The 18486-nt window shown below is 39.9% G+C and overlaps 1 protein-coding gene across 2 annotated transcripts in view; it reads left to right on the plus strand.

Moving 5' to 3' along the window:
* The window catches only part of CERS6 (ceramide synthase 6), a 311159-nt gene that overhangs the window by 230626 nt on the left and 62047 nt on the right, over positions 1 to 18486 (plus strand). For both annotated transcript variants that reach the window (XM_019656626.1, XM_019656627.1), the window contains exons 5-6: positions 243 to 293; positions 4133 to 4225. In XM_019656626.1, the coding sequence (XP_019512171.1) occupies positions 243 to 293; positions 4133 to 4225 (144 nt within the window). The remainder of the gene's footprint in view (positions 1 to 242; positions 294 to 4132; positions 4226 to 18486) is intronic.

Consider the following 18486-nt stretch of genomic DNA (forward strand, 5'->3'; position numbering starts at 1 on the left):
CTGAAATACTACCAGTTGAGTTTAGAAGATTACCCAGAGAGAATGTATGATGGGACACTAATTGTTTTAATATCTCATTCCTTATTATTTTAAGTCCTTCAGTTCTTATACAGGTAAATTATTGAAATCCCTAACTATTGAAGGTGGAGAAGGGGATGGCGGTCAAAAACCTGTTATAAACATCTCTTACACTGCTTCTTTTCCAAAACACGAAAAATATGTTTCTTTGTCATTTTTTCCAGACCCCCTGGTTGTGGAATACAAGGCACTGCTGGTATAACTACCCCTATCAGGTAAGGAGACATTACTGTTTGGGTTTTTACACACATAGAACCTCACCCTTAGGTCAGTTTCATGGTTGCAGGCAGGTCTCTGCGGGTTGGACAGCCACCTTGCTTTTTGGCTTCTGGCCCCCGCCCCTGCCGCTGAGTGCTGGACAGAGCCTTGTGAGGGAAGCAGCTTGTGTTCTCAGCGAAGTCCAGAATCAAAATTCAGTCGCTTTAGTAGATGGAGTAGGTAGGCATGGAAGGTGCATTTGCCAAGGAGCAAGATACAATCAATTCAACAGGTGGATGATTCCTGCTTCTGACAGCCAGTATGCTCCTAATTACCGAGGAAAGCCTGAAGATCTGATAACAGCACAGGCCTGTCTCAGCTCCAAGTGGGAAAAGCGCAAGCATGGAGCAGGAGCGGGCATGCTGAGTTTTGTTCACTCTGTGGCTTAGGAGCAGCCTCTAGATATATAAATCGAACCATTTCCTTGAGCACAGAAAAATGTGCTTGTACCATTACATGTAGACTAAAAAAATCATCATTGAAAATGAGATCGAAATTGTTTCCCAGGAAGAGAGCATTTCAGACCCCTGCTCACTGACATACCTTTGCCTGCATCCATGATTCAGTAATGTTAGCATGTGCTCTACTTCCTAGATCAGTTATTATTTGAATATCAAAGTTGGGACTTTTCTAGAAATATCTTGCTGAGATATTTCTAGAATTTCTAATTTAATTGGGTTATGTTCTTTAAGAAAAACAAATACAACTAAGTATTTTGGTGATAAAATAGAGAGACCTACATCATGATAAGCTACATCATCCTAAGCAATTTAGGATTCTTGAGGGTTGCCTTTTTAGAGGCATTTGGTCTTCTGGGTGTGTGTAAGGGTAACGGGGAGCAGGCATGCTCTGCATCTTCACTGTTACACACAGTGTGGCAACAGGTAGGAACCCGCATTGGATACTCCTTGGGCAAGTTCAAGGCTAGGGACACACTGCAATGGAATTCCAGTTTGTATTTCCATGTCTCTCATGTAGTTTATTCAGATTAGAAAATAATGTAAATAAGAAACATGACACGGTTAGAGAGAGCTGAGTATTCTGAGGCCATTTGATAGAAACTAAAGCAACACTGAAACAAACCCAGTCACTTCTGAACACAATTGTAATTCTCAGGTGCTATTTTACTATCTTAAATACTTGGAATGTTGTCATTTACAACTCTCTTTATGTCCTATAATGGTATACCGAGTGGAAAAAATCCATGTATACCTAGAGTTCTATTTATAAAAATCCATCAAAGCCTCTGGAAACCTTAGCTTGGATGTTGGTGTGGTAGCTGCTCGAATGCACTGCATTTATGAGGTCAGTTCTGTCATGTGAACAACACTGAGACACGTGCCATATGAAATGAACTACCCACTCTTCTCCACATAATGCAGCCTGAAATAGCTTTCACATTTTGGGCTGGAGCTGAGAAATTGCTTATTTCTGAGAAAATTAGCTCCTAGGGCAGTGGCTCAAAATGTTGCAGACTGTTACATAAACAGAACTATAGATTCAACATGAAAATTTGAGGGCCTGGTAGATATAGTCGTGTTTAAAAATAGGAAACATCATTAGTAGAGAATGAAAGATACCGTATGTGGGGAGTCATGAAGAGTATCTTCTATTGATAAGACATCATTGCTTATCAATTAATAATTCAGCAGGTAACTCCCAAAATCTAGGGCCAATTCACGATCTCTCATGAGAACAGTGGTCATTCTTGATACACTCCATATACTGATAAAAAAAAAAACTAGCTGCTTTCTTTTTGTGTATGTGGGAAAAATATTAAATAGCATGTAATTATTATGCATGGAATTATAATGCTTTTTGTGTAACTATATCTACATAAATATATAGGCTGCAGTTCAGAGTCAGTCTCAAGCCTTAAGAGCATTTGTAAAGATGGGGTATGCTCGGGAAACAGATTTATTATGGCTTTAGCATATATATTACATAAATACTTGAACAGATTTTTAGATGAACGAGTAGTGATCTATTTCAATTTTATTAAAGACACTGCTCCTTGTGTATGAGGGTGTATATTATATTTTATTACATACATAATGATTTATAAGTATGTGTGCATATATTTTAATTTAAAAGAGTGTAAAGTTGCCTTCAGTTGGTCCTTGTACAGCTTGTCACAAAGAGCACAAGTGGGGGATGAGAAGCCCTTGCGTGACGATGACAGGGCCTCACTCGCTGTGAGACCTAGGATCAGCCTGTCAGCCTGAATTAACTGACAGCCATTTCCTGTAACCATACAACCTAGAAAACACTAATACTAACTTTATAGGATTTTTTATGAGAGTCAAGGAGATTAACATGAGTAAGCTTGCTTAATTGCAAAGCACTCCACGAATCTGATAGTTATTCTAATATGACGCTCTCTTATGACCTCGGCCGTTTCCGGGCATGCTCTCACTTGTCCTCATAACCCAGTGTGGCATTTTCTCAGGCGGTGATGCAAGGAATAAGTGACTGTCATTAAAACTGAAATTTAATCTTGGCTCCAAGGGTCCTGAAGCCAGCACCCTGTTTTCTAGATTCCATTGCTGCCATATGTTATTTGACCTGAGTTCCCATCTCTCATTGCTAATGCCTTCAAATTTTAAAAGGACCATTCAGTGGAAAAATAGATCCTCTCCAGGGTGGTGCTGGGCTTGATTAAACACACTGGTGCTCAGAGCTTAGGATTGCTGGTGGGGGCGCATCCTACCCCCTTATGTGTTCTGCCAAAGATCCGTGAGTGCGACAACTGTTTTCCTTGATGCCCAAGGGTAAAGTTGGTAGAGTTGGTAGTTAAGTGAGTACTAGCTTCTCATGAAAGCCATTTGTTATGCTGCTGTAGGCTTACAAAGTATTTAAGTTTCTATTGTATTTACCACATACTCACACACTATTATCTGTGTGTAACAGTGTGGATATGTTTGTGTGATGAGCTTCAAAGGTCTTTCACTCATTCTGATAAAGCAAGACATTTCATTACAATTCGATGAAACAATTAAAAACAACTTATCAAAAATGGTTTTTTTGAAACACTGTTTCATTTTGTTTTTATGGATTTATACACAGAATAAATATTCCTGACTTCTACTGCGTCTCTGAACCTCTCCCCATTCCTGGGCCTCTGAGGCAGGTAGAGCAGGTGTCACCTCCATTTTGCAGTAAATTAAGTAAGCCCAAGTTTTATACCAACTAAGCTGTCGATGTGGGACTTGATCTCAGATTTCCTGGCTGAGTGCCTAACCCAGCATCTCTCGGCAATTTCCTTGCCCTTCTGATCTTTTAAGAAATATTTTTGAATTATCTTTATTTAATATTTACAATGTACTGAGAGAAAGCTCTGATTAATGGAGAACTTCAAACTGTGCCTCAGTGACTCGCCTTGTACTCCAGTTTCTATCACCTACCTCCCCTGTCCCTGTACTGTGGAATCTCACAGCAGTTGTCCAGGGTTATTCTTTTTGTGTATGTGTTAGAATTTTTTTTTCTGGTTGCCTAAGGAATCTTGCAGATACGCATGTCAAAGAACCATACATGCTATTGTTAAAGTGAATAGTGAATTGGGTGCCAAATGTTCGTACTGATTGACACTTTTTGGTTGGAGATGAAACAAAACCATGCCATCAAGCTGAGGATTAGAGGCGTCCTTCAGAGCCCCCTTATCCACAAAGAGAATGGGACTGGAATTGGTGGAGGCATAAGACCCTGTCACTTTCCAGCATTGAGCTTGAGATGTATGGGACACAAATTGGGTTTCCTATTAACTGTTAATTTTGTCTTTTTTTCCTTTGATCCTCAGCCACTTACCGCTGACCTTCACTACTATTATATCCTGGAGCTGTCGTTTTATTGGTCTTTAATGTTTTCCCAGTTCACTGATATCAAAAGAAAGGTAAGTGTGGTTATGTTGTAAAGTGCTTGCAGATATGTGTCTTTAATGGCCCCTGGCAGATGGTGTACCTCAAAGGCGCTCACCTCTATTCTCCCAGCAGTGCTAGTTAGTGCTGTTTTCTGCATTGTTCTCTATTTTTGTTTGTGCTGTGTTGTATTTTGTTCCCATTGTCTCTTAACTCTTCCTGAGTGTTCTTTTCTCCATGAAAACATACAGCAGTGAATCCTGACCGCAGTGATTTTCTCTCAGTCTGATTCACAAGCCCCTCTGTTTTCCAGATTAAATAAAGAAGAAAGATTTTACTTGCAGCTCCTGGGGGAGAGTAAAATCTCAGTGTTGTAGCCCTACGGAATGAATTTTCCCCAAATCTAAGGGCTATCTAGCATTAAAGTATGTTACAAAAATACAGTATTCCTAAAGGAGCTGCGATCTGGTTTTCACACCTCCCTTCCACTAGAATAGCTTTTGCAGAGGGTACGCTTGACCTCCTGTGGTAAACCCATTCATTCCAGTTCTCACCCTACGAGCTTCTGGGCAGAGTTGGCTATTCATTGCTTATTTTTTTTCCATGATGCCATTTTCTCCAGATTTCTATATTTCGATCGTTCCTTCCAAGTTGTGTTTGCTGGCCTTCATCCCCATCTCCGTGCCTGCCCCATGCTGTACAAATGTGTGTGTTCCGGGGTCTGGTCCTGAAGTACAGAACCATCTCCCTGGATGATGGCGTCTGTACCCTCCATCACTTCCAAACATAACCTGTGTGCTGATAATTCCCAAATGTTTCTCTCCTGCCCCGAGACCCTCTCCGGGTCCATACTTCCACAAATCTAGTCATAAATAATAGTGTTGAGTTCTTTTTTGTTTATTTTATCATTGAATATTTGCAACATTCCAAGGTCCAGGTCGATCATTTATTATTTATCCTCATTTTATGAGTGTGGAAACTGAGCCCCCCCATACAGAGTGTCTCCAGCTGACACATCATCTTCCCCTCGTCTTGTTCTCCCTGCAGTCATCCTTGTAGCCGACAGGCATGTGAGCTACAGCTTTTCCTTTGCTCTCCTCTTTGATGCCCCTTGTGCCTCCTTCCTAAATATCACTGACACGTTTAGTTGAGCCATCTCTCCTTTTGCCTAATCTAGTATAGTAGCTTCCTAACTGGCCTTCCTATCTAAATAATCATCTTGTCTACCTGCCACCTAAGAGTTATGTTTCTAAAACCTTCAGGACAAAGCCAAGCTACTTGGAGTGATAGTCAAGGTTGTAAACAACACGATTCAAACCCACTTCTCCAGCCTTATTACTACCCACACCCTTCTCTGCCCCTTCTGACACATATGTCTTGGCTACAAATACCTTCTCGCTTTTGTCTAAACACATTAAGTTTTTCCATGCATCTTTTTTTTTTACAAGACCCTGCTTCTAGCTAGAATATACCCATTCCCCACCCCCCAGACCAGACCTAGCCCAAAAATAACCTCTTCTTTAAAATCTTACTCAGTTCCCCCAAGGTTTGTGACCACTCCTTCCTCTGTGTTTAGTTTCTAAGTACCCAGCACTTACCTTGTTGTATTTTAACAGTGTGGTGACCTACCTTTTCCCCTTTGCTAGACTTGGAGGGCAAAGAGCAGGATATGTTCCCCTTTATTTTTTTATATTGTTGCTCATAGCCATTTTTTACTTTTGTATGTTCACTTCTTTTTTATCTTTTTTATTTTTCAACTACAGTTGATACACAATATGGTATTGGTCTCAGGTGTACAACATAGTGATTAGACATTATATAAGTTATGAAGTGATCACCCCGGTAAGTCTAGTACCCATCTGATACCATACACAGTCATTGCAGTATTACTGGCTATATTCCCTACACTGTATTTTACATCCCCATGACAGGATATGTTCATCTTTATACCTCTCGTGATGGTCAGCATCTGCTTGAGGTGGGGATCAGTTAGTTTAGAGTGAATGAAGAAATGAACTCATCAGAGTGTCTTCCGACTTCCTAAGGGACACCTTCCAAGCTCCTGTGCAAACAGGACTCTGCGTTATGACAGAGCACAATACTGTATCATTTTTGGTTAGACCAGTAACCTGCTAAATTGCAAAATGAACGCCAAGTGGCAGCTGAACATTTAGAAGTCCATGGCCCTAGCACCTGTGTGTCCTTTTCCCAGGCACTTGCCTTCCACTGTCCCACAGCAGTGGTTTACTTGGCTGGCACAAAGCTGTCTTTCCTGACCTGTATGGCTAATCACTTTCATGTGGCGTATATGTCATCTGACTCTCGGAAGTGGGCGGTCCCTATGTGGGCTGAGGCTTAGGGATAGCAGGTATTGACACCCATAGTTTGTGGTTGCCTAACTCATTGCACCAAATGCTCTGGGTCAGTTTCTGGAAACGTTTAAAGATCCTTCAGTGACAGTATGCCAATTAGTTCTCCTCTGTTTTACATGAGGAACGGTCTTCATCCATGTAGTCAGTACTTGTGGTCTGATTATCTCCTATGTGCCAGGCTCATTGTGTATTTTACCTATTTATTTTTTGAAATCTTTAATTGTGGTAAAAAATGTAAAACATAAAATTTATCGTCTTACCCATTTTTAAGTGTATGGTTCAGTACTATTACACATATTCACACTGTTGTGTAACTGGTTCCTAGAACTCTCTTTATCCTGCAGAACTGAAACTCTGTAACCATTAAACAATTCCCCATTTTCCCCTCCCCCAGCCCCTGGCACCCACCATTCTATGAATCTGACTACTCTAGCTACCTCATGTAACTGGAATCATACCGTATTTGCCCTTTTGTGACTGGCTTATGTCACTTAGCATAGCGTCCTCAGGTTCATCCATGTTGTGGCATGTGTCAGGATTTCCTTCATTTTTAAAGCTGAATGATATGCACTTTATTTTCTGTGGAGGAGCATTTTTTCCAGGTAGTCACACAAAACACATGTATAACAAAGAAGAAGGTTTGAATAGTTTGTAGTTGAGAAAATTGATGTACAGTAAGCTTATGTAAGGTTTTCAAGGTTGTACAATGTGGGGATGAATTACAGCCCAAGTTCACCAAGCAAAGCCCTATGATTCACTCTTCGATTAGACCTGCACGCAATGCTTGCTTTGTCTTGTGTTGCCATCCTTCTCACATTAGAGGTAGTAAGCCTTTTGCAGCTCTTTGCCATTTTAGTGGTTCCTCTTTTGTTAGGTGAGAATTAGAGGTGCCATCTAGAGTCAAAGAGATTAATAAAAGCAAGACTAACTAACTCTGAGGCGCATCGCCCTAGGGAGACGCGGCTATACCAGAAGTCACCAAGCCCCCTTCACTTTCTCATCATGAATTTACCTCATCGTTTCAGTGAGCCGGAGAACTCACAGTGTCATCATTGTTTCAGTCCAAATGACTGTTTCTTAGTAGTTATTATAAGTGGATTATTGTCAAGAGCTGAAGTGTATTATTTTGTATGGTTTTAACATATCTTACATCAGCGTAGAAAACACCTATAAAAAGGGCAATTTTACAATGTGGTGCATGGACTTGATCTCAGGCCTGTACCTATTGACAAATTTTAGAAAGTAATTGTACATTTTTTCTTAGTCGACACCAATACCTTATTTTAGACATCTGCCTCCTCTCCCTTCTGCAGTCAGTCAGAGGACCTTTATATGATCCTGGTTCAGGTGGCTTATTCTTGCTTCTTGTGCAAAATGGGAATGTGGCCACTCCCAGACCTGTGTATTACTTGGCACAGGTTTGAACAAGGAAGGTCTTCTCTGTTGCCATCTCTCATAAGGGAATTGTAGCCCTTGCTTTTCTCCTTTGTATCTTGCTGTCACTGCAGGTCCTTGGTGGTTCCCTCCTTATTGTTCTGCCACTTGGGGGATCTGCCACTCCAGCCATCAGCTGGGATGTTCTGGCTGCGAAATACACTCCCCACCTTCTGTATCGCAACTGTTAGTTAAACCCTTTAAAAACCGCCAGCTTCCTAATTATGAAATAGAAATACTTGAAGACACCCATTGACAGTAGAGTATGGAAATCAAGTTCTCAAGGCTATTTGTAGGGCTGTTAATAGAAAGATTATAAAAATAATGTCTTTAGTTTCCCAATTAAATGACAATGAACTTGAATAGCCATTTTCAAATAGGACCAGAGTTTGTAAACATTGAGTCCGAATGCATGCTTCACACTGCTAGAATCAGTACCTTAAATGAAGTTTAGAAATCATTTTTGTGACTTAATGGGTTCATGAGTCTTTCTGAAATGACTTGTGTATTCATAAGCTTTTCACCTCTAGAAGTGTCCTAATATTGCCTTAAAAAAAAATGCCTTGTTTCCAAATAGAATCTAGAGTTTCAAAATGAGAGGAAAGCCTTTCATCCCTGTGGTGACAGAGCACATTGCCTCCCTCTTGATCATTTCTAGGGTTGGTACTTATTTAGTCAGTGAGGAGATGTGCTACGAATCTTCCCAATGGGAAAAGACTAGCCAAGATGTACTCATTTGGTATAATGGATTCATAAGTTAAATATTCCATTATATGCTACCAATATATGTAAACCTCTTTTTGAGGATTTTTTTCTTCCTTTCTTCCTTTTTTCTTTTCCTTTCCCCCATCCCTCTCTCCTTTCCTCCCTTTCTCTCTTCCTCTCTTCCTTCCTTCTTTTGTAAAAAGAAATTGTCTCTTATTAGACGGTCTCTTATTAAAACAACAGGTATATTCTTGGTATTTGACATTGTTTGAAACATCTATTTCCCAAGGCTTAATTTTTATTAAAATTCTGGTTTTTAGCACCTGTTCACAATGAGTGTTTCTCCTACATGTCTCAATTTTCTAAGGGAAACTAATAAATATGACAATGTTGGAGCTCAGAACAGCTTGCTTGTGTCTAAGCCCTGTGCCCCTTTGAACTGCTGTCTGACGTGATGACCTGGGCCCTGGGCCAGTGAGCTGAGGTCATGTTCCTAGTCCTTTGCAAGAAATCACCCATGGCCAACTTCACAGGCCCAGCTGGTGAAACCAGCGTGTTGCTCTTCTGGTCTTTAACCTGAGAGAAATACTGCATCTCCTAAAAGGTCCTGACAGAGAGAGAGAGGTGTGGTGATTAAGTTTAGCAAGAGACTTATTGACAGGCTCGTGTTTGCTCCCTGGTAACTTTTGCAGAAAATAACTGGCGTCCATTGCTATGAGTGCTTTCCTCACCTTTTGGGGGCCTATCATGCTCCATATCTCTCTTATTTCAATTAGATTTAGGGTAAAAGAAAATGCACGCTTTAATCTTTTCATAAGGAAGCAAATAGTATAGCTTAGAATTAAACGAAATAATGTCCATGAAACCATCTAGTATAATGCTTGACAAATAGAGCTTAGAACAGTACCTCGGTTCAGCACATAATGACCAAAATGTGGCTCAATCAAAATGAAGTGCTGAAACCAAAAACAAACAAACAAAAAACCCTGTAACACTTGTGGTTTCATATGTTTGTATTTTAGGTCAATTAAAATTAACAAAAATAATTAAGGAGAGGAACTAACAAGTTTGCCAGCCTTATACTTTTCCTAGTACTTCCAACCACTTATTACCATCAATTCATAAAGGAAGGGACATTTTAACATTTTAAAGGCGAAAGGACGCCTTGTAATAAAGGACTAATCCTTTACATTTATCATTATGAAACATTTTTATTTTTCTCATTTTGTTCTAAACTGGGGGGAAATTATGAGCAATACAGCTTAGAGGTTAAAGGCATGGGCTCCAGAGTTCCTAAGTTCCTAAGTAGGTCTGACCTTGAGGAAGTTACTTTACCTCTCTGTGCCTTGGCTTTCTGATCCAAAGAATGGAGTTCATATACCCTTCCTCATGGGAGTGTTGTCAGCATAAAGTAATACATGCTGTTATAATAGTGCCTGGCACATAATAAATGTTCAATAAATGTTAGCTATTATGTAGTCATTAATGCGGTTCACCAGATGTTGGCAGCTGTCTACCCTTAGGCACATGTAGGATTGTACTTCTCAGCCATGTCACCTTTTGTGGTTAGATGGGGCCATGTGACTGATTTGCTGTGAGCAGAACTGACTTAAGTCACTTTTGGACTGGACTGTTTAATTGCTGGTGTGAGACCCTCTAGATTCTCCTTTCCTCTGTAGTACAGTGATTGGTGACATTTGAGAAAAAGGCTGTTCCATCAGAAGGTGACTGTTGAACAAAATGGCCCCTCTCCCTGCTTCCCAGCCAAATGGAAACATGTATTGAGTAAGAAATAAGCCTTTGTTGTAAACCTCTGAGAATTTAAGGGCTTATTGTTGCCACATAATCTAGCTTATTCTGACTAGTGCAGCTATTATAAAAAATGCGGCTAATTATCACTTCCTAGAACAATATGTGGAAATAATTTGTCTAGATCAGAAGTTTTCAAAGTGTGGTCTGCAGACACCTGGAGATCCCTGAGACCTTTCAAGGAGATCTGCAAGGTCAAAGCTGTCTTCATCATAATACTAAGATGTCATTGCATTGACACTTGCACTGATGGTGCAGAAGTAACAGTGGGCAAAATTGCTGATAGTGACACCAAACTGTATTAGCAGTCATTGTATTCTTCACTGCCACATACTTGCTGGAAGAAAAAGAAATGTCAGTTTTGCTTGAGAGTGTTTGTGATGAAGCAGTAAAACATGTAACTCTCTATTATTGAATATTCATTAAAAAAATACTTTGTGTGATGAAATAGGAAGTAAGCATAAAGATCCTCTGCTACACACAATGTACAATAGTGTCTCAAGAAAAATCATGTTCAGTTATGCTTTGTGTTGGGAGCTGAAATAGCTGTTCCCCCCCCACCCCCCTTCCATAGAATCTCATTTTTACTTGAAAGAATGGCTGACAAACTATGACTATTCCAACTTGTGTATCTGGTAGACATTTTCTTGAAAATGCACATACTGAGCTTGTCAGGTTGTTTCAAGAAACCAGTTGACATTATTTGTTGTCAATGATAAAACTCAAGCTTTCAAGCAAAAATTAGATTTTTGGAAAACTTGTGTCCATCAGCAAGAGCTTGATAGCATCTCAATACTTGAAAAACTTTTCTTGTTAGGTCGGTAGTAATATTAATAAATGTGATTTTAAAAATAATGTATAACAACATGTTTTATTGACTCAGTGAGCCGGTATTTTCCCAATGACTAATGAATGATGCTACGAAATCATGTATGAGTGAAAGATCCAGTCAAAGGCCAAGACAGACCAAAAGATTTCCTGTAACAGAATGTGAAATGTTTATTGATCTGGTTTTAAATTCCACATTGTAACTAACCTTTAACAATATCCCACTTCTCAAGTTTTGGTACAGTACCAAAGAAGACTAAGAAACTTTCCCTTTTCCAATTGTGTGATACTGAATTTTCTTTATATACTTCATCCAAAATAGCATATGGCAACAGATTGAATGTCTATGCAGTTATGAGACTCCAACTTTCTTGTCTTAAGCCAGACATCAAAGAGATTTGCAATCACATAAAACAATGCCACTCTCCTCACCATGCTTTATTAATTTAGAAAATATAGTTATTTTGGCAAAAATATGTGTTAATTGATGTATACTAGACTTTTAAAAATAAATGTTTTACATGTTTTTAAAATTTATCAGTTTTAATGTCTAATGTGGTAAATACTGATAGATATAACCTACATAAACAAACACTTTTTAGTGTCCTCAATAATTTTTAAGAGTATAAAAGGGTCCTGAGGCCAAAACATTTGAGAACTGCTCATCTAGATTATTTTTAAGTCTTTCCTAAGATGGTGACTCCCAGGCAGCGCCTTAGATTGTATCCGAGCATTCTTTCTTTGCTTGAAAAGCTGAAATCATGGCAGTTGACACCTGATCATCCTGAGAGGGCTGGAGGATGATGGAGAATTCGCTCTGTGTAACCTCAGTGCTGCTACTTGTAGACACAGGCAAGCCACTTAACCTCTCTTTTACAGAGGTGCAGAGTTGCTCTTTTGTGGGTCCACTTGTGATTGGAGTGGCAATATCCTGCCTTTGAAGCTTTGGTCCAAGGCAGATATTCCGGATTCTTAGGCTTCTACCCTGTTTTTGTTTTTTGGTTGTTTTCCCCCATATGCAGTGTCTTCAGACTATCCCAAGGGAAGAAGAGGCGATTCATTTTAGTAAGCCACCACCTGTGATCAAAGCATTTCAGTCCAGTGCTCTATGCAGGCTGGTGGGAGAGTAATTGAACGGTATTTCTGGAAAAGAGATATGTTTTAGGGGGCAATTTTATGGGATTTTATTCAAAGACTACCTTAACTTCCTCTAGCAATCAAACTCCCAAGTGTTTTGCCAGGAGAGAGGCTCTTAAGCATCTTTAGATGTCACATAGTGCTATCAAGGATGTGAGAGGATGGCAGGCAGAGGAACTCTCATTCCAGCAAAATGCAAAAGGCTGCGGTATTTGCTGCACATAGAGACCTACACTCAGGGCCCACCCAGTGCTGCTGGTCGAGAGCTCAAGGTCCTTAAGTCTAGGCCTCAAGAGTCCCACCTCCCTCAGCAGGGGCCAGTGGCACTTGGAAGGTTCCACTTTCATTTGGGAGATTCAGTCATTGAGCTTCCTCTGGGAATTTCCCCCCAAGTCATCCTAGGAATCTTGGGAAAACACCCAATCTGACTTATTATAACTTTAATGATCTGCCTAACGCCATGAATTCCCTCCATTTCTACCCCCATCTCCTATCTTTCCCTGTGGCCTAACAAGAGGCATCTCTTCCACTGGTAGCTAATCCTGCACCTTTGCTCTTGACCCCCTTTCTCTTCCTTTCTTCTAGAAGTGGACCTTGTTCTATTTGTCTCCTATATATTTTCAGACATGTCCTCTCTCTACTGCCCCCTTCTTCATAGTTGTCTCCCCTCATTCATTTGTCTCTGAAAGGCAGCCTGCTGTGACAGGAGCCTAAGCTCTGGGGCCACACGGCACTGCATTCATTCACATCTGGCTTAGCCAAAGTCATTGTATGACTTTGGAGAAATCAGGTAGCATCTCTGTGCCTCAATTTCTTTATAAAATGAAGCTCTGAGAGTACCTTCTTTATGGGGGTTGTTGTTAAGAATAAGTCACGTTGTCAGACAGAACCTCTGGAGCTTGAGAATCAGCTCCAGTGGAGCCGGCGGATCACAGGTCGTTCAGCAGGCAGTTAAAGAGGAATGGGGCCTGGAGAAAACATACAAGCATTCCAGCCAGAAAAAAAACCTGTGTGGCCAGAGGCCTCCATGTGGGCAAGAAGGAACTTGAGGACTGAATTCTACAAGTAGAGTTCTGTCTGTTTGTGAAGGTGGGTGGAGAACTCAGGCAGCTGAAGGAAGAGCAGTTGGAAGAGAGAAGGCTGATGATAATAATGAGCTCCTTTGAACTCCTCTGACAACTTACAGCATTATCCCAACCGGCTGACCTGAAGGAGACTTTCCATCATCCATCGAAAACACAAAACTGAGCCCAGGATTGCCCATTGTCGTTACCCATTTAGGCCTCAAGAGCTTTAGAGTCAACATGAGGAAGATGGCATTTGAGTCCTGAGATAGTTCTGATTTTAGTTGAGCACAGTCCGCCCCCTGTTGGTCATTCTGGATGTTTTAAACCTGGTTTGGTTAACTTGATCTCAAGTGTTGCCATTGCCTTTGTCCTCAGGGTTATCACAAAATTTAAATAAAAAACAAACAAAAAACCAAAAAAACAAAACTAGAGAATAAAGTCTGTTCACCTATGCATTACTGAAGACTATGTTAAGTATATTTAAAATACCTCAGAAGTGACCCTTCTAGCATTAAAAGCTGTACAAATTAGTTTGGATGGGCCAAGGGTAATTTAAACAGAGCTCAGCAAGTTGATGTAAAGGCCTCCAACTCCTGAAGCTTTTATTTTGGCAAGACTTGTAGTGATGGAGAACTTCTGAAGACCCAAAGTTCAATGAGAAAGAAGACATGCATGTATAATTAAGAAAAATATCTACACCATTTGAAAGCAGAGTGCATTTGAAGAGGGCACTTCTGATGGGGAGAGGAAAGGAAAGCATGAAGGAGGACTCCAGAGAGTTACAAATTAAGCTCAGTGCTCTGGCCAGGAATACTGGAAGGGAATTGGTTGCCCCATCATACTGTTTTCTATTGTACAATTAAATTTTTATTGCATCTTTTTCCACAATAATGAAATCAATTAAAGATTAAAGATTAACAAAGTAATTCATAGTAGACGAGATTATGAGTTCCTGGGCTTGAAATGGTACCATAAATGTTACACAGGAGAAAGATTGGGTAAACTCTGCTTATACAGCAGTTCTTTACTTCATTTATATATGTTCCCAGAAGCTATAAAGTAACGGCACATCTATCAGGAGAGAAAGTAATATGAATCCAGACAGCGTTTGTTTTAAAAGCCGGTAAAGAAAATCCTTGTTTTTTTCACACTATTTTGAAGTTGTAGTTACAATGTATCATGAGAAGTTTGATGGTGTTACCTGCCAAAACTCTTTTTTAATAGTGTTTCAGAATTTTGAGAGCTGCTTTTTGGGGGTTACTTCAGAATAGCTATGAAAATGAAATCTCTTGCATATTCTTTATCTGAAGAAAATGTGATGAAGCTGGCCATGTGACTATGCAATTGCCACATCTCAGATAGCATGACCGAATTTCCTATAATATGCCTCTGATGTGGCGCTAAGGCAGAGGCCATCAAACATTTCTATAAAGAGCCAGGCAGTAAATATTTTAAACATGTGGGCTATGTAATCTCTGTTGCAACAACTCAACTCTGCCACTGCAGCAAGAGCGCTGCCCTAGACAGTGATTAAACAAGTGAATGTGGCAGTGTTTCAATAAATCTTTCTTTACAAAAACCAATGGAGGGCCAGATTTGGCCTGGGGCCCATAATGTGCCTTTCTCTGCCCTAAAGAAGAGAAACCTGGATGTGCATATTTGGTGAACAGTGAGGATGTCAGATTTGAGAATGGCTAGTAGAAGTATTTAAATCACATCAGTGCATTGTTAAAAACATTATGAGGGCCGGCCGAATGGCACGTTGGTTAAGAACTGGCTTGAGACACCAGGTCTGAGCAGCAGGGCCCTGGTTCAGATCCCACATGAGGGCCAGTGACACTGCCCTCTACAGCTAAGATGGTGAACAACAGCTCAACCTGGAGCTGGGCTGCCGTGAGTCGCCAGGGATGGCGTAGACTGCAGCCCCTGCTGCAATGGGCTTCCGTAAAGCTACCTTGAGTGGCCGGCAGCCAATGTGAGCTGCCAAGAGCCGCTGTGAGCGGCCGTCCAGAGGCCGGTGACCGATCTGCCTCACCCGGGAAGAATGCAATGATAATACCAACATGGTCCAGTGAGGTGACATCCTCTACAACTAGACTGAAGAACTAAAGAACAGCAACTTGTCTGCTCCCCTTCCCCGATTCCCCAACACTGTTCCCCTCTCCCAATTCCCCAATAAAATCTTAAAAAAAAAAACAAAAACCATTATGATAGCAACAATAGGAAATGTAAAGTCTTTAAACCAGTAATTTCTTGACACTTACTGTTTTTAGAATGTTTGTATGTGACAGTTATCTCCCTCAGGGACTTAAATCTGTATATATTTAGTCCAAAAGGGGAAAAACCTAGTCTATTGGGGAAAAAGTGTGGAAATAATTTGACTCTAGATTTAGTGTGAATGAGGTTGTGTTCATGGACTGCATTTTGGAGAAGGGATAATTGGATCATTCCTGCCTACCACTTTATAATTGAATAAACGTTTCCCAGATAAATCATACTTTTTCATCCCTTTCCAAATTTTACTATAAATATTTACCCTAGAGTATATAAACTACACGTATGCATGAGAATGAAAGTGAGTTGTAGTTGCAGTTTTCGAAGAGCCTTGTTATTTGAAATGCCTTTCTTTAAAGGCACATTTAACCAATTCTCTTTTATGGTGAGCTAAAATTCAAGGCCTGTAAAAAGTATAATAACAAAAGTATAATAAAGTCCAAATTGTGGGAGATTGCAGATACTCAAAGGTTTACACTTACATACATCATGAGAACTTTTCACATCAGGTACTGGTAAAGAGAAAGGTATAATTTTCTTTCAATTGCTTAATATGGGACAAATCAGACTCAACTGATTTCTGTATATGACCCTGAATAAACTTTCATTTCAATCGTTGTCTCAAGACCTAGACAGTTTTTTAGTCTCTTGTTTCTTTTCTTTTTAAGAGGTGCTATAGTCATGCTGTTAATTAGGATGCTAGCTATCCATAGCCAAAGGTTGAGAGTCTATTATATTTTCATATTCCCTCAAAGGGAAAAGTATCCAACTGTGATTATTCTTGGCATAAGTAAGCTTTGCCTGAACTCCTTCCCATCTCCATCTCCATGTTTGTTCTGAAGTAGAGATGGGGCCACACTCCCCTTCTCATTGCCAAGGTGCACACCTAAAGTCTACTTCCGGCCCAGCCGTGCCACGCCCTGACATTCTGGGAGATTTATCCTAGTTGCAAAATCCCCAGTGAGGAGATAGAAAGACTGTGATTCATTTCTAGGAGAAAAAAAAGAGCATTTACTCTGTTAAAAGCCGTACACATTTCTGTGTACCCTGAAGGTTCAAATAAGAAGACTATTTTTTGAAAAAAACAAAACAAACAGAAATAAGAGATTTCTATTATTGCTACAGTTGCCATAAAATGGAATCAGCTTTAAATTATGCTGTTCATTGTGTTTTGGTTTCCCAGAGAGTTTGAAAATCTGTTAAATGAGTAACCTGGTACTAATTACCTGATTTTTATTCATATGAGTTAGATTATAAGTTCATTAATTATATTTATTAATTTTATTAAATTAAGTTCAGAAAAGCTAATACATGCCATTTGTATCTGAGAGAGAAGAGTCTTTTCTTTGCCTTGCACGTTTGGAGGTTTTTTGTTGTTGTTTTTTTTTTTGAGAAATTAGTTTTGCATTCATAAAAACATGTACATCAAGATGAATTTCGGGTGCCTCCTGAAGAGAGAGTATTGATTCAAAGACTCTCTGGTGCCTGATCACTGCAAAGGGAGTTTAATCAGACATGTTCTCCTAGAACATGTCTTAATGAGAGGGTGATCCCTCTAGCTTTTTGGTGTTAATATATTGTGCATAAAATTCCTGAATAACTGAATTAAGGATGACAGTTCTCATTCAGATAGTTGGGAATGGAGCCCAGATAGCTGGAATTTTACCTGCACCCAGGTGTTGTTGATGTGGAAGCTACACAGAACAGATGAACAGACTCTGTCCTAGCTTCTCTAAAGACCATTTGGAAATGTAATAAGGAAAAAAACAGCGTGATCCTCCCAGCTTCTGGTATTAAAAGTGGATGACTCTTCTCTGAATTCTTTCATTTCAGATTTATTCTAATGGAATTTGAGTCAAGACCTCACCTAATTTTTTACCTGTCTCTGATAACATAGCCACTGGAAGGGAGGCTAAGATCAGGATACAGATTAGGCAAGAAACATAGAAGGAATCCTCGATGATTGCTGCAAATATGTCCAGAAACAATATGTCAGAGTGTCAGGAGGCTGGGGACACCACAGAAGCACGTGGCCAGGCCAGTCTGTTTTGAATAAGGGCTTTTGGAATCAGCCTTCAGCCTGAGGGCCAAGAATAATGCACAATCTCTCTACCTAACTGCTGCTACTAAAAATGCCCTAAACCATTCTCAACTTAAGATGCTAACGTTCCTGCAGCCATGCGTGTTTCTACATACACACCAGTCACTTTCAGCAATAACAAACACGAGGATGGGAGTTTCCCACCCTGCATTGATAAAGTCCAAATTGACAGTTTGTTTAAAAACTGTTTGGACCAGATACGGTATACGGTATCTTCTTTAAAAAAATGTGTCAGGGTGAGGAAATGTAACACATAAAATAATGATAACATGGCTTTTATTAAAGGTATTTCATTGTGTATAATGCTTCTGAAGCAGAAATGTAATAGACAAAATTCATTATTCATGCTTTTTTTCATATTCACATAGATATGACTGCATAATGAAAATTGGTCTTCTCCTATAGGCATAACCCTGAGTCCCTCAGTAATAAATGTTTTCTAGGACCAAGGGATTTATATGCAGAAATCGTCTTCACAAAGCAAACTTTGTCTCAAAAATAAGGCTCTTGTTTTTAGGGGAGCCTTGCTATATTGTCAACGGCTTTGTGTTGTTTATTGACATTTATAT

The sequence above is a fragment of the Hipposideros armiger genome, unplaced genomic scaffold (genome assembly GCF_001890085.2).
Source record: "Hipposideros armiger isolate ML-2016 unplaced genomic scaffold, ASM189008v1 scaffold_263, whole genome shotgun sequence".
In the NCBI taxonomy this organism is placed as follows: Eukaryota; Metazoa; Chordata; class Mammalia; order Chiroptera; family Hipposideridae; genus Hipposideros; species Hipposideros armiger.